This window comes from Siniperca chuatsi, linkage group LG7 (genome assembly GCF_020085105.1).
Source record: "Siniperca chuatsi isolate FFG_IHB_CAS linkage group LG7, ASM2008510v1, whole genome shotgun sequence".
Classification (NCBI taxonomy): Eukaryota; Metazoa; Chordata; class Actinopteri; order Centrarchiformes; family Sinipercidae; genus Siniperca; species Siniperca chuatsi.
Window position 1 is genome coordinate 19335984 of NC_058048.1, and position 15398 is coordinate 19351381.

The window sequence follows — 15398 nt, forward strand, 5'->3', positions numbered from 1 at the left end:
AGAGAGAGCAAGACAGGAGCCCTGTACATGCCAGTTAGACATGAGTGTGTGACAGAGAAACATGTGAGAGAGACTGACACTGAAAAAGATTGAGGGGAAAGAAAAAAATGAGTCAGAGAACATGGAAGTGACAAGAGGGAGGATTCGAGAGAGACTGAGAGAAAGACAGAGAAATAAAGGGGGGGAAAAGAGGGAGGGGTGCTGGCACCAGCCTACACAGGGCCAGATGTTTTGCGGCTAAAAAACTAGAGATGAATCAAAGCCATGTGAAGAGATTTATTAGGTTCCCATAGGAGCCCAGGCAGTATTACATGTAGCCCGCTCTGTTTACAGTGGCAAGAACCCCTAAACCACCCATCAACTACACTACTGGCTTGGCTGGGAATGTGAAGACTTTATATTTGGACTTATATAGGCTTTTGTCTTTATTCCTTTTCTCTCAGTGAGTGTGCTGGAGGAGTTGGAAGAGAAACACAAGGCTGTTTAGTCTGAGTGTGTGAGCCAGAGTAGTCAGCTGTAGCTCTGCCCAGTACAGTAGCACCCTCTGAATGTCTTTATTTGGCATCTGTTTCCCTCAATTTAGACTTGATTTCAGATGCGTTTCGCCTACTCTGTCTGCTTCTCATATTGAAGTGTGACACACAGACTATAGTAGAGCTTGTTGCCTCATGTTTCAGCATTGACAACAGTGTAAAAGTTCACCCCAGTATGATTTTTAAATTAATTTCTTAAGGATCCATTCTTATGCTGTCCATTTCAATAATATCAGTGATGGAATGCATGCCGTGCCCTCTTGTGTTAATGGCTGCATCAGTAATGGATCCACACTGTATTGCTGCTAAGAGCTGACTGAATAATCTGCCCCTGCTGTGGCTGGAAAGACTGAGCCAGCTGTTTAATGATGTCAGCGTGCTGGAGGGGAAATGAACACACACGTTCGCAGACATTCACACACAGGCACACGCGCGCACACACACACACACACCAACCGACTGACGGACTTAGGCGCACTCACTCGAGGACAGGCAGACGTGGACACGCACGGGCACGCGGCAAACGAAACGCATCCGTCATCGGCTGAACAGCTGAACTGACTCCACGGGAAGGAAACACCAACGCAGCCACTGTCAAGACAACCGCGATCGCATGCAACATACCAACGCATAGTGAGGAGAGACAGATATGTAGACGAGTCTTACTGTGAAATTAATGGGCCTGCCTTTGGAGTGTATGGATGTGACACTCAGATGTGAGGTGGTGTAACTGACAATTAACCATTGTTTTTTTCCTTCTCTCCTTGCAGATCGATGCGTTGAGTAAGAGAAGTAAAGAAGCAGAGGCCGCCTTCTTGAACGTGTACAAGAAAATAATCGATGTCCCAGGTAAGACCATGTTAAACGTCTGTGCTGTGTGTGAAAATGTGTTTGTCGAGACACCTCCTGAGTCCAAAAAATGTGATCAGGAGACCCCCTTATCCATGCAGACAGCACCAACAGGGGAAGAGAAAAAGCATGACACCATCCCTCTGGTGCTCCTTCACTGTGCATCCAGGCGTGTGCAACGCCTTAATATGTCCCCATGAGATCTCATCCCCACTAGTGAAGCCTTTAGAGGGTCTTAACAGAAGGTGTGTCCTGATATGGATGACAAGTGCACCCACGATTGGCTGCTGCGAAGTGCACACATGAGCAGTCACGTTCAGCACACTGAGGCCGAGGAGGGACACGCAGCACAGTGTTACAGAACACACACAGTTACAGAGCTACTGGTTGGAGATTTTCAGCTGTATGGGACCCCTAGAGGGGCCGTGTATGTAGGAAAGAGAGAGAAGTTGAGTTCATCTATAGCGTAAGGAGGTCATCATATTCCCACATGGATAGACCTACAGTAATATCTTTGGATTGTACTGCTCCCAATAAGTCAGCGCCAGCTCTGACGGGGCTATTCTTAACTTGCAGCGAGACAATGATGTAATGCCTGATGCACACAGACACAGACCAGCCTGACTAATGCAGCAGTCTTGAAAGAGGAAACAGTGTGTTTTGTTCTGTCTTCTATCAGCTGAAGGCCTGGTTAGTCAGCCCAGTGTGTTCTGCTTTAGATTAAAGGTGCCTGGCGAGAGCGCTCAGCACCAGTGGCCCACAAGTCAAGCTGCTTTTAACAGGCTGTACAGTTGATTTGGAGGGGGCTGTGTGAAGGACAAGGGTTTGATAAGAGGGTAAGAAAGTTGATTTTCAAGGGCGCCGGAGTCCCAATTCAGAGCATACAGTTATGTTCCTTAGTGTTTGTTTACAAGTACGTGTGTATTTATATGAGACTCTATGCAAGTGCGCATATGTGTGTTTGTGACAAGGTGTGTGTGTGTCAGAGCTTAGCCCTGCATGGTGTGTCACCTTGACAGCACAAAATCAGCATGAAATTCCCCAATCGTTCTCTGCTGATCTCTCATTAGCATAGTTAAGATATCTAACTGCGTCAGACATGAGACACACACACACACACACACAAACACACACATACACACACAGCCCTTACCCCCAGCTGTAAGCTGTCAGTTCCTCTTATCTGTACAACACACACACATAAACACACACACACACACACATACAAACTGCTCTTTTAGCTGGCATGCTGATGAGCGTCGCCTGCGTCTCTTGGCTGCCTGTCACCAGTCTGCCACCCATGAGCACCAATCAGATGTGATTGGCCTGACTGACAGGGCTCTCTTCATCACACTGACAGTTAACCCTGCTGCGTGTTCACGGAGATGTTGGTAAAATGCCTCCAGAAAGTTGTCTTTCTTTCTTCTGTCTCTGTTTCTTTAATCTCTTATTTACCTTTTGCATTGCCTATTTTACGGCTCCACTTTGCCCATCTGTCTGCTCCCACGTTTCTCTTTTTTCTTGCTTTCAAGCTGCATCATAGTGAACACTTTAACTGATCATAGCCCAGTAACCTCTACTGTTAATGTGTCTCATCTATGGTACTGTCTGTGCCTCCCTACGAGTATCACTTATCCAGTTATCTTGCTGTGTCAGCAGTTGACACGTTATTTTTTTCCCATGCTAAACGTTTAAAGTTTATCTCATAACTCGACAATAGACTCTGTTGATACAATGGCTGATAGTGTATCATTCAATAACCTTTTTATGGATAAAGTTCTGTGGATACAGAATGTGAAAACTAACCATGACCTTTCAGTGTTGTGTGTTGTAAACGCTTATAGCCAAATCTCTGTTCTGTTCTTTTCTTTCTAATCAGTGAAATGCACTAATGTTTTGTAAGTATTTACAGTAGAGCCTGACCGATACTGAATTTTTTTTAGGTCGATATCAATATTTGAGAAGAATTAAAATCCAATAACAATATACAAGATATCAAATTGAGCTGTTAAAGGTTCCTGATAAAGACATGTCCAGGGTAGGATATTGTACAGTTGAACACTAAACTTTATAATCAAAGATGACAGTGTGTTAAATAGAAGACCACAGGCATTTTTGAACAGTAAACCTAGCTAGAAAATAAATTATTACAAATAATAACCATGGATAAAAACACAAATATAACATATATTGAACTTGAATTAAGAAAAATACACGGGAAAGATACATAAAAATGCATCTTATGAAATATGTATTGTTGAATTTACTACACTACAGTTTCTTTTTGCATATCTGTTAAAATATACTCTGATCCCTTTGATCCTTTATCAATCTGTGATAATCCAGTATCAGAGGATAATATTAGTTCTAAAAATACAGTCAGGCTCTGACCTATAGCTGTATGATGCATCAGTGACTGTACATATAACTCTCCTTAACATGATATTGCTAGTAATTGTTATATTTTTTGGTCCTTGCTGGATCCAGTTATTCTCTACAGGGAGTTCAGAGGTCAGGGTTGGCTCCAGAACAGTTCTCCTGGAGCTGTTGGAGATTCATTGCCTTGCTCAAGGACACTTCACCAGGGCAAACGCTGGCTCTCGCAGGGCCTTGAATGTAGTTATTCCTAGCTCACTACGCCACCTCGCCGCCCTTGTTTGTGTAATCTGCTTTTGCAGTGTGTTAACATGGTGTGTGTTGTCTCTGCCAGATCCTGTACCTGTGTTGGAGCTGGCTCAGCAGCTGCAGCTGAAGCTCCAGAGGATGCACGACATTGAGACAGAGAACACCAAACTTCGAGAGACACTGGAGGACTACAACAAAGAGTTTGCAGAGGTCAAAAACCAAGGTTAGAGACAGGATACATGCAGAGGCACACATTCTGGGATTTTCCTGACTTTGAGAGAGGCATGGATGTAGGTTGCAGAATTAATCACAGATAATCACATTTCAAAATGTCACATTTAGTATTTGTTTAGTTCAGCAGTGTTTTAATGTTATATTCTCTCTTATATTGCATCTCCCTTATTATTATGACCAGTTACAACCACTGAATGTGCAGAGATGGTGAAGCAGCTCCGGTGAGAATGACAGAGCTCATATGCATATTGTTAATCGAATGGCTAATTTAACATTTGGCCAAGGAACAATGGTTGAAAAATTGGTTTTGGCTAACACTGGCACATTTACAGTGATGTTGATCAATGTGCATTGTTCTTGTAAAGCTAAATAAAATTAAATAAAATACAGACTGACCTGGTGTGAAAAGACTGGATAAGTGCATAATGTTTTAAATGTTTTTAAGACTTTCCAATGGCTGCTAATTTGAGAAATTCCACACTGTCAAAAGTTAAATTAAATACAAATAGTAATACTAATATCTTTTCCTAATCATTCCTAATCAAAAACAGGTCATTAAATAAGAATATTGGGATTATAATTTTTGCCACCGTTATGCTTGAGGATCACCTCACCATTATGTCTGCATGTTGATGATATGTAGACAACTTTTAAGTGGAAATATAAGGTCAAAGAAACATATTTAGAAGCCTTTATCAAAAGGAAGAGGCCACATTTCAACATATTTTAATGCCTCATAAATCTTTTAAAAACACAAAATGTACAAGGTTTTACATTTTCAAATAGGTTTTCAGGGGGAAAACATGAGTGTCATGAATAAAAAAACGGCAGGCTACCTCAGGGTAAAGAAAGATGGAAAAACTGACAAAAGCAGAGAGATGAGTGAGAAGCGGTAATAAAAGTGGTGTAATTTCAGTCGAAAAGGAGGAGTGAGTGAGTGAGCGAGCGAGCAGGGAATGTTTTGGAATCCCCCTTTCCTCAGTGAGAGTTAATTGGAACAGCTCAATAGCGGCAGGGTTCCATTCTGCCATTGATTTTCCTGTTCCCTCATCCTTTATCCCTCCTTACTGCCTCAATAGATGGGGGATATTTAAACCCCAAAACACACTGTGGAACTCCCACTCCTGTTAAACACACACATGGACCCGCCCGCACACTTGCACACGCACTTACACACACACACACACACATACAAGGAGTGCAGGGGCCATTGATCCCCGCAACCTAAATGTTTAAAGTTCAGTTAAGCAGTTAAGGGGTAAGAGGGCTCTGAGGGGACTCTCCTCTATTGATTATGTGTCAGAGTAGTGAGACTGGAGTTTAAATCACACGCACACACACGCACACAAAGTGCTAAGAGCCCTCAGTCAAAGGCAGCAAGCAGCAATGCTCTTTATCATTGTCTCACTCACTTATATATTTCTCTAACACACACACACACACACACTCACGGAGGCCTATTTATTACCCAAGTTATGTGTTAGATTTATTTCAGGCTGCCCCATACAGAGCTTAGCCGTCAGCAGGTTATGGGGTTTCAGCAATAATGCAGTCCTAATGAATACAGCATATCTACTGTTGGTCAACGTTGAATATTCTATACCAGCCATGGATGTAAAGACTAGTCAGGAGCTATGGGGCCAAGGCCTTCGTCAGTGCTGACAGGGGAAGAATGCGAGATATGAAACGCTGTTCCTTAAGCAAAGGTCAACCCACTCGTCAAAAGCTTTATCTTCATCACTGTCATTTATCACATCTAGGAAAGCGCTATAGCCTGTTTTCTATATAATTTGCAAATTGCTTGTATTTTAGCTCTTCCTTCCTTTTCTCTCATCGCACGACTTCCTGCTCTTACTTTCTCCAGAGGTGACCATTAAGGCCTTGAAGGAGAAGATCCGTGAGTACGAGCAGTCCCTGAAGAATCAAGCTGAGAACCTGGCCCAAGAAAAGCAGCTCCAGCTACACAACGACTATGCAGAGAAGGAGAGGTAGAACTTTATGTGTGTGTGTTGTGTTGTGTTGTGTTCTGCAGCAGCTGTGTTTCAAGTAATAACCTCTGCATAATTTTACCATTTTAAACCTTTGGGTCATTGTGCCCTCAGGCAGAACTGCTATGATTCTAATCTTTGAATGATAGGTTTAAGATTTCTGACTTTATTTAGCAGAGCTATTCATGACTTAATAATTTCTTCTTAGCTAATAGTCCTTGGGCATTTTCTTTATAGTTATCAGTTTAATCAACAAATTGTTGCTTATTGCTTCCCCAACATTGCCTTCCTTTTGTAGATGAATGCAGGAATGGAAAATAACCTACAGTAGATAAAAGACAATGCCAGCATTTTTGTAATGTGGGTGTTTGCCATTCTTGCCTTGATGGGAATCAACACCTCAGACTCCTATTTTCTGTCTTTACCACAATATATTTCAGCCTTTTTGTTTGGAATAATTGCTGCCACAGTCATCTACTGTGTCTGAAAATATACAGTAAGTGAATGAAACCCACCAAACAACTATAATGACAAAAATTGTGCCTAGGTCTTTATTTCGACACAAAGTAATATATTTTTATTTAATAGGTTACTTCCTTTTCAAACCTATTTTCAAGGCATTCTGAAGTGTGTGTTTTTCAGATACACAGGAAGCCTGTGGCACTAATAAATAAGCTCAAAATTGCTGCCAGATATTTTAGGAACATGAAAAAAGTATTCTGACTACTGAAATGTATCAACTCCTACAAAGGCTAGAATGAGTCACTTTGATACTGTCCTTTCCTAGGAAGGAGCCCATTCAACATAAAGATAATTAAACTAATTACCCAAGGTGCGGGCAGCCATAATATTGTTTCACTTAACGACAGACGTGGGCACCTTTCCTCCTACATCACTCAGTTGTTCCAGACTAATGGCAAGTTTAAGTTATCGTGTGAATCCACATTACGTTCAGTTTTTCAAATGCAGGTGGAGAACTGACCTGTCAGTCTTAAAATGTATCTTATCTTGGATAACTATGTGTTCGTATTGTAAATTAAAGGCATAAATAAACGTGTGCAGAGTCGAAATGATGAGCACTCATACGATTAGCTGGTGCAGCCTCAGGGCTTAAAGAGACAGCACATTTTTACTGAAAGTGAGCAGGAGTTACAGGCTATGATGGCTGTATCAGACCTGAAAATGTATCTTAACTAGGAAATGAAGCACTGCCAAATTTTTAAAACCAATAGACTGAAGCAATGTCATTCGTAGTGCTCAACAACTCAGTATGGAGAGTGTAGTGTTACACCACACTCCACCATGCAGATATAATAATGATATAGTAACATGAAATGATTTCAGCTGCAATGCTAAGTGATGGAGACTAATTTCTGAAAAAAGTAATGTGGAAGATATTCTCCCATTTTTTTCCCACTGCATCAGTTTTAGTTTACAGAGGAAATGACTTCCTCTGTGGTGGTTGATCATTTAGCAGTATTTTGAATACTGCTTGCAATCTCTTTTCAGCAACCCTTACCTGCATATAGGTTATCAAAAAGTTTTATGTTATTGTCACAATTTTCCTCAAGAAAAATTGTCCGTAGTTTAGATTACTTCCTTACAGTTGCATCACATTCTGCTTTTTCATTCTGCTTAATTCCAAAGCATGAAGCTCTGCGATAACTACAACGAATACTACAGATTTTTTCACTCTCCATTACAGCCATTAAAACACTTTAATCTTTCTCAGTGATCATTTTCATAAAAGTCACTGGCCCACTTGAAGTTGATTATAAGATTTGTGTTTACTAAATGTACATTACAGATCTCATATTTCCCCTCATGTCAGTCATCTTGTTTGCCATGTTAAAGCTCGTTGCCCCTTTCAGACGCACAGTAGAAGATCAATTGTCCAACTGTATTTCCTTTACGTCAGTGTTTTATAGGCCCCTTCCTGTCTGCAGAGAGCTGACTTCCTGTGTCTGAGAGGGGCAGTAAATGGATGGCACCTCTGATGTATTTTATCCTGCAAGGAGTGAGGGAAGGAGGGAGGGACAGAGAGAGCAAGATGAAAGGATGAAGTAGAGGGCAGAAAAATAGAGATGACAGGAGAGACATATTGGCAGAGAAGGGGGGCATCAAAGAGTGCCATAAAGACTGTCTTTGTGCTAGATTATTGATGTTTTTACACGCAGTGGCAATTTCTCAGCAGCCAACTTTTTATATGCTAAGAATGAATCTATTTTATCCTTGTGGTTTCTGTTGCCCCCCACTCAACCCTCGCTCTCTCTCGCTCTCTCTCTCTCTCTCTCCCCCCGGGTGCAGTGTGCCCCAGTGGCCAGACATTCCTGCCTAATAGGGCTGCTTAATGAGGAGTGGGTTGTGTTAGGAGGATTTTAGTGGGGAAAACACTTCAGAAATGGTGGGAAAATAGAGAATAGTTGCCACAAAGTGTGAACCCAAGATTTACTGACTCAGTATCTCTATCTGTGACTTTCTGCTCCCTGCTTTCTTTTCCTTGCCTTCTGTCTGCCTCTGTAGGAAACTCCAGGAGAACCAGGACTCTATGTCCTCAAGGTTGGAAGAGGCCGAACACAAGGCCCAGTCCCTACAGACAGGTACCTGCCTACTCAGTCTTTACACACCTGTTACTGTTTTAACCAGCTCAGATAAAATGGTAACCTTATCACTGAATATGAGGGGGTGCTGGCATTAAAGCCAGTTCTCATTAAATGCTCATTCCATTACTAAAGTTTGGAAAAAGAAACATCCCAAGTGAAGTTTAACTTAATCTGCTTCATCTGGACTAGGTGGGTGTGGTTTGATCAGATTGACAGTTGCCTGGTAACATAAGCAAATAGCTCCACCACTGTCACTTCAAACCAGTAAGAAAAACAAAAACAACAAATACAGGAATCTCTCATGTGAAATAACCAAAATTTGTCTTTCTCTGAAAAGTGTGTGTTCATGGAGGAGCCTGTTGCTCATAGTAAGAAGCTGTTTAAGAAAATATGTTTTCAGGGCCTTTAAAAAGTATTCATACTTGGATATAAGTTCTTCTGTTGAAAGCTGACTTGTCACAACTGACTCTTTTCCCGTCTTTTACAGCACTTGAAACAACTCAGGCCGAGCTCTTTGATTTGAAGACAAAGTATGACGAGGAATCCACAGCAAAGTACGTGTCATGCTGATCTATGTGTGTGTTTGTGGGTGACTTCTCCCCTCTGGCTCCTCCATAGTCCTATTCCTGACAGAATCATCCTGTTTAGTGAATCTTTTTGCCTGGAAACTCCCCCTTCTCTCCCTAACAGCTGGATTGTCTCCCACAACGCTCAGCAGCCTCCAAATCCCAGCATTACCCACACACTGTAAATACTGACAGGGATTGTAATGCTTTCTGCCGCCACAGCAAGAACCAAAATAGAGATTTTTTTTTTGGTGGCGTGGACTGAAGCGTTCTCTGATTCATCAAGGTCATGACAGAGAAGAGAGGCGGACGAGGGTCACTTTGAGATCTCTGACTTAAAGCTGCACAGGCTTCTAACAGGACCTTTAAGATAAGGTAGCTTCAATTACTTGAGCTGTGGGCATCTATCATTATTGATCTCATAGTAGTGGCGAGGATAAGAACAGAAGCTTTTCCATGTCAGCACTCCACACTGTGAAGTGGCACTTTATGACATTCACACTCCTTGTTCCCTCAGGGTTAGTAGCTGGGAACTAGAACCACTCGAGCATCCGAACCGCATTCAGAAAGTTTAAAATTCTGAGAAGAAAAACAAAGCCTTTCATGGTGTTTTATTTGTAATTGGTGCACTGGAAAAACAGATCGCACTTTCTTTGAAATATGAACTCTTTCTTTAAATCCAAGACTGTTTATAAAATGGTCAAGGGCATCCTGCATGTGCCCTTACACAAAATACGGCAGAGTATCAACTTGGCTTTTAAGGTTTCCCCCCACCCCATTTACCAAGCCCCAAACTCACTGTGTCTCTCCATTAACAGAGTTGTTAAATTGATTGGCTGTTAAAAACAGATCGATCCCTCTCCTCTCTCCCTCACAATTCTTTTTTTCCCTTTTCTGCCTTCCTCACTCCCACACTTTGTCTTTTATCTCCTACATTGTGCGTTTGTGAGTGTAAGAGGAAAGGCCACAGGAAGATATTACATGCAGTGTAATGGCGCTAATCAATAGGTTTCATAGTCTATCAGGGGGCCCCCTCCTCTTTATTTTCTTTCCCCATGACTAGATTGCACCGGTCCTCTACTTTCTCTCATTTCTTTACACTTCCTTCTTCCGTCCTTGTCTGTTCCCTTTATTTCAGAAGAAAACGCATTTTGAAAAGACACATATAGTAGGCCCCATTTGCTTACAGAAGCTAATAAATACATGCCGGCCTACATCTACACACACGCACACACATACAAATACACACACTCACCCATGAGCCTGAGGCAGTCAGGGTCCTTGACTATGTGGCGTGCTGTGATCTGAAATTTTAATGCAACGCTTTAAAGCACACACAAACCCTCTCTAACCCTGCACCCTCCCAGTCCTTGGAGTCCTTCCCCCGTTTACTGCTTGGCTGAGCAAATCGCCAGTGTTTGGCTGAACACAACTTTTAACCCTTTGACTGCGTATATTTTGGCACTGCAAAACACAAACGCCATACATATCATGCACTTTTTCACACAAACACACATACGCTCGCACATACACACACTTGCTCTAAACTTTCCACTAAGGAGGACATTGCGTGACAAATCCCCCATCCTCTTGCTACATTCGGGTAATCTGCCTTTTAAAATACACACCAACACACACACACACACACACACACACACACACACACACACACACACACACACACACACACACACACACACAGAAATTGGTCGATGTTGCAGTGCCCGGAGTGTGTGAGCTTCAGCGGGAGGCGTGCCTGCAGATGTAGCGTAGCCCCCTCTCTGTGTTGGCGCTGTGAGGGTCTGGCTGGCCGCGTTTTACCCGTTTAGTCCCTGTTAAAGATTAATGATATATTGATCCCCAGCCCCACAGGATGCTGTGTTTGTGCGCATGCATGCTCCTCTGTATGTTTGTGTGTAGCTTTATCTGTGTACAAAGGCTTGATACCATTTTGGGAGAACCATTTAATTGCTGATAATTAGGCAACAGTCAATAGGCTTTTCCTCTGTCCATCTCTAGCACACACAAACACAAAATGGCGCTCAAAATACACACGCAGACACACTCTCGCAGCTAGCTTCTTTTTAAGCCTCCTTGAAATCCCCAAGGTAACATGCTGTGAAAACGCAATGTGGAGAAAGCCAAGGAAAGAAAAGGAATGGAGTGATGAAAGCTAGAGGGCAAAAAGCAAGTCGGGCTGGAAGCTACAGTGAGGAAGAGGGGATAAGAGTGTGATAGAGGAGGGAAATGAAAATCTAAATCAGGGGAATATCCTGCTGGCACCGAGGACAGAGGCCGAGGAAGAGAGGGCGAAAGATGAGAGGGGGAGGTGGAAGAGAAAAAAAAGATGAAAGAAGAAAAAGTGGAGGGCAATGGGAAGGGAAAGGGTTGAGGGGGAAAGGAAAGGATAGAGGCAGGCAGAGGGTGGAAAAGAAAAGGAGCGGCTGAGTGAGGAGCAAGAGAGAGAAGATGATAAGAGATGAAAAGGCCTGTCTGAGATGGAGGAAGTACAGTAGGGGCTTAGAGGCTCTGGGCTTGTTTCAGAAGTCCTACAGTACTCACTGATGTCACTGGGTGCACCCATTGGCTTTCATGGTACAAAAGAGTGTGTGTGTGTGTGTGCATGTATGTGATTTTCAAGTGCAGCTGTGCATCTACTCTATAGCTCCTCCCTGTGGCTGCTAGATAGAGCTTTGTAGGTACTTTTTGGTGGCATAAAATCAAGATTTACCATTATGAAGGACCCTCCCTTTACTGTTCAGTGTTTGATGAATTAATTCCACTGGGTGCATTCACTGGCCATGGACAGTTCCTGCCCTGCCCAGTGACTGACTGACTGTATCAGGATATGCAGAAAATCCCTTCCCTGTGATCTGCTTTGGCCCTCAGCCTCTAGCTTTGCCTTTATAATTCCCAAATACAGCCAAATCCAAAGGTTATTTAAGAAGACTTTGTGCATCTGTACTTTGATTAAATGATCACATTTGGAGCAGGAGCGGCGGTGTATTTGGGTTGCATTACTACCCATAAACGCTCTCCATTACAAGCTTTTCTGGCTTGTTGGCTCTCTGACCTTACATTTGTGTGTACGGGAGCGCAATTGAGAGCGCACGTGGGTCCCGCACACTATAGCTTAAGACAGGATAAAAGCTGGTGAGGTAGTGTACTATTATGTTGCTTAAATGCATACTAGATCCTTTTAACTGTTAGGGAAAGAATAAAAGCGGAGAGTGAAAAGCTCTCCCACCCACGTCTGATTCTTTTTGCTGCATTGCCTGTGGCACAATGTTGACCTAATATCAACTGTGTCTGTTTTGTTAAACACATTCAAATCAGTAGTACTCAAGCCTATGGGACATAACACTGTTTCTCATAGTGTGACACACAAATACAAAAGCTGCTTGGGTTATTGGGTTCACTATCAAAAGATTGCAGTGAAATCCAAAGGTCTTAATGGACGCAGCAGTGCACATATGTGCTCACATCTTTGCATTCAATGCCGGCCATGTATTCTTATCAGCAAGTGTCTTAAATAATCACACATGCATACACGCTGTCTCTCTGCGCTGCATTGAACACCGACCAAGTTTTGTCAGGATTTTAATTTGTTTATTGTAACTTTCTCATACGGTGAAATGTATTCCTAATTTATCTTGGGGCGCACACAGAAACACACACTGACAACTAATTAACAGAGAGGGTAATCATATTAGGCAATTACTTAGGCGTGGTGTATAACCTGAAATTTAATGCATGTCTTACAAAAAAATGTACATTCCTTGCCTTGTTTCGTCCATATCTGTCATTGTTTGCAGAAAAGTGATAGGTATTCACGTCACTCATGAAAGAAGTTTATTAAAGTGTCCGAAGTCCAATGATATTTGGGAATGTATTCCTGCTGTATGACCTCTAGCAAGTGAGAGGTGAACCATGGCCTCCATCCAGACCATTAGTCAGACACAATCACACAGCTTCATAGCAGATTAGTCTGCTGTATTAGGACTTAGAGCTCTATTAATGTAATCCCTCTGTTTTAGTTTGGCCTGGGTTTAGGGGCTTACATGTGCACACCCACACACATAGACACACACACTTAAATACATGTATGCACGCACTCATACAAGCTGTTTGGGTTATGGAGTTCACAATCAATGGATTAAGGTGAAATTTAGACAGTAGCTTAATGGACACGACACCGTCATTCTCTAAATGTGTTCTCTCTGAACAATCGCACACACACGTGATGTGTGCAAAGTGGACTTTTCTTCCTGAGAATCATCTATCTATTCATCCATTCCTTGTTTTTATTTGTGTACTGAATTTCAGTGAGTCTCTTAAAAGCACTCTCACATCCTCTTTTGTAACAGTAAGTGTCTTTCTCAGGGCCGATGAGATTGAGATGGTGATGACGGACCTGGAAAGAGCCAATCAGGTAACCCGCTCAACATCCTAACTGTACATTTTTACGCTGCATTGTCCAAATTGTTCGTCACACCAGGCTCCACAAGTTTTACTGTTAAACTACAGAGAAAGCAACTGAGTTCTTTGACTGAAATCATTAAAATAAAATGGTTGCACTGGGAAAAAAATGTTTTGTTTGCTGATATAAGTACATTTGATTGAAAGGATCGAGTCTAGTGATATTCTATATTTTTCTTCCTGTCGTGAAAAAGACGAAACCAACAATGAATTTTTGTATTGTCTGTGTATACAAAGCCTGAGATAGCTCTTTCCTCTATGCCATAGAGCTCCATTATTGTCCAAAAACTACAGAAATCAGTGAGCCACAAAGTTGCACTGGGTGACATGTTCCTTCATTACGTTGTACACTACACTGTAGTGTTTTATTTATTTATTTATTTTAGTTGATCCCACATATACTGTCCTGCTGCTGTAAAAATTCACAAGTTAATCTGCAGCTGAAAATAGTCCCCAACAGATACACTATTTACTCCTGTTTGAGTAACATTTGTTAAAAACTATAGTGTCAAGCTGTTTTAGGAAATTATTTAGCTTTTTCTGAAAATGAAACTATATATTATAGTCTTTTTTTAAAGATTTATGTCTGTCTTCACTAGAAGCAAACAGGCTTGGGGCTGAGAGAGACTGGGAAAGTTAGAAATTATCGAGACTAACACATTGTTGGTTTTGGCCTTTTTTTTATGGGATTTGTTGAAAGTAACTATAGAACTTTGCATTTTAAAATACCAATATTCATATCTGTTCAGAATCTTAAAATGCGGCTTATATTAATAAATAACGACTTGCTTTTCACTGTGAGGGGTGCTGTTTGTTTTACATGTTTATTACACACCTACTAAACCCAACCAGCTACAATAAACCCCCTAGCGTGCCCCCTGCCCTTGTGTTGTAAATATTCCTGTGGTATCTGTTAATGTCATTGTTGTTAACTTTCATTATTAGCCCAAGAGTATGATTTGTGGCTAAAGGGGTAGCATAGGCATGTAATGTTAATATTAGCCTAAAGGTTAGTGCTCTGACTATAATGCCACACACACACACACACACACACTGTTCACACTTCTGATTTGAGGTTTACAGTGGATGACAGCATGGCCTCCAGCTCAGTCACAGACTTTTTATACGCTTTTATAAGGAGAAAATGGAAAACAGGATTTTTCTTTTGCAACTAGCAGTCCAACTCCCACCCAGTCAATAACAGCTCTCAATATGGTTGCAATTAGGAACCCTGTGGAATCGGCTCCCTGTAACTCCTAATGATGGCAAGTTGGCCAGTGTTGCAGATGAGTCCCAACTGGAGCATGGCAGTTTGGCCATAAAAACGAGGCATCGGGTATCATCTCAATTCTTGGGACTATTTTAATATTTTCAATTAAGGAAAAATCCACCCTCGCCCATCATTCCACACTTACTTTGCATTCTCTCTGCCCTCCTCCGCTCTGTGGTATATATTTGTTTATGCTGGAAGGGGTCGGACTTCCTTTCTATACAGACAGACACACAGTTGGCTAGTAGAAG

At 41.9% G+C, this 15398-nt stretch overlaps 1 protein-coding gene across 6 annotated transcripts in view; it reads left to right on the forward strand.

Annotated features, from left to right (window-relative positions):
- cux1b (cut-like homeobox 1b) overlaps positions 1 to 15398 on the forward strand; it is a 62270-nt gene that overhangs the window by 24475 nt on the left and 22397 nt on the right. For all 6 annotated transcript variants that reach the window (XM_044204105.1, XM_044204106.1, XM_044204100.1 and 3 more), the window contains exons 4-9: positions 1304 to 1382; positions 4093 to 4230; positions 6106 to 6229; positions 8753 to 8829; positions 9320 to 9386; positions 13782 to 13830. In XM_044204105.1, the coding sequence (XP_044060040.1) occupies positions 1304 to 1382; positions 4093 to 4230; positions 6106 to 6229; positions 8753 to 8829; positions 9320 to 9386; positions 13782 to 13830 (534 nt within the window). The remainder of the gene's footprint in view (positions 1 to 1303; positions 1383 to 4092; positions 4231 to 6105; positions 6230 to 8752; positions 8830 to 9319; positions 9387 to 13781; positions 13831 to 15398) is intronic.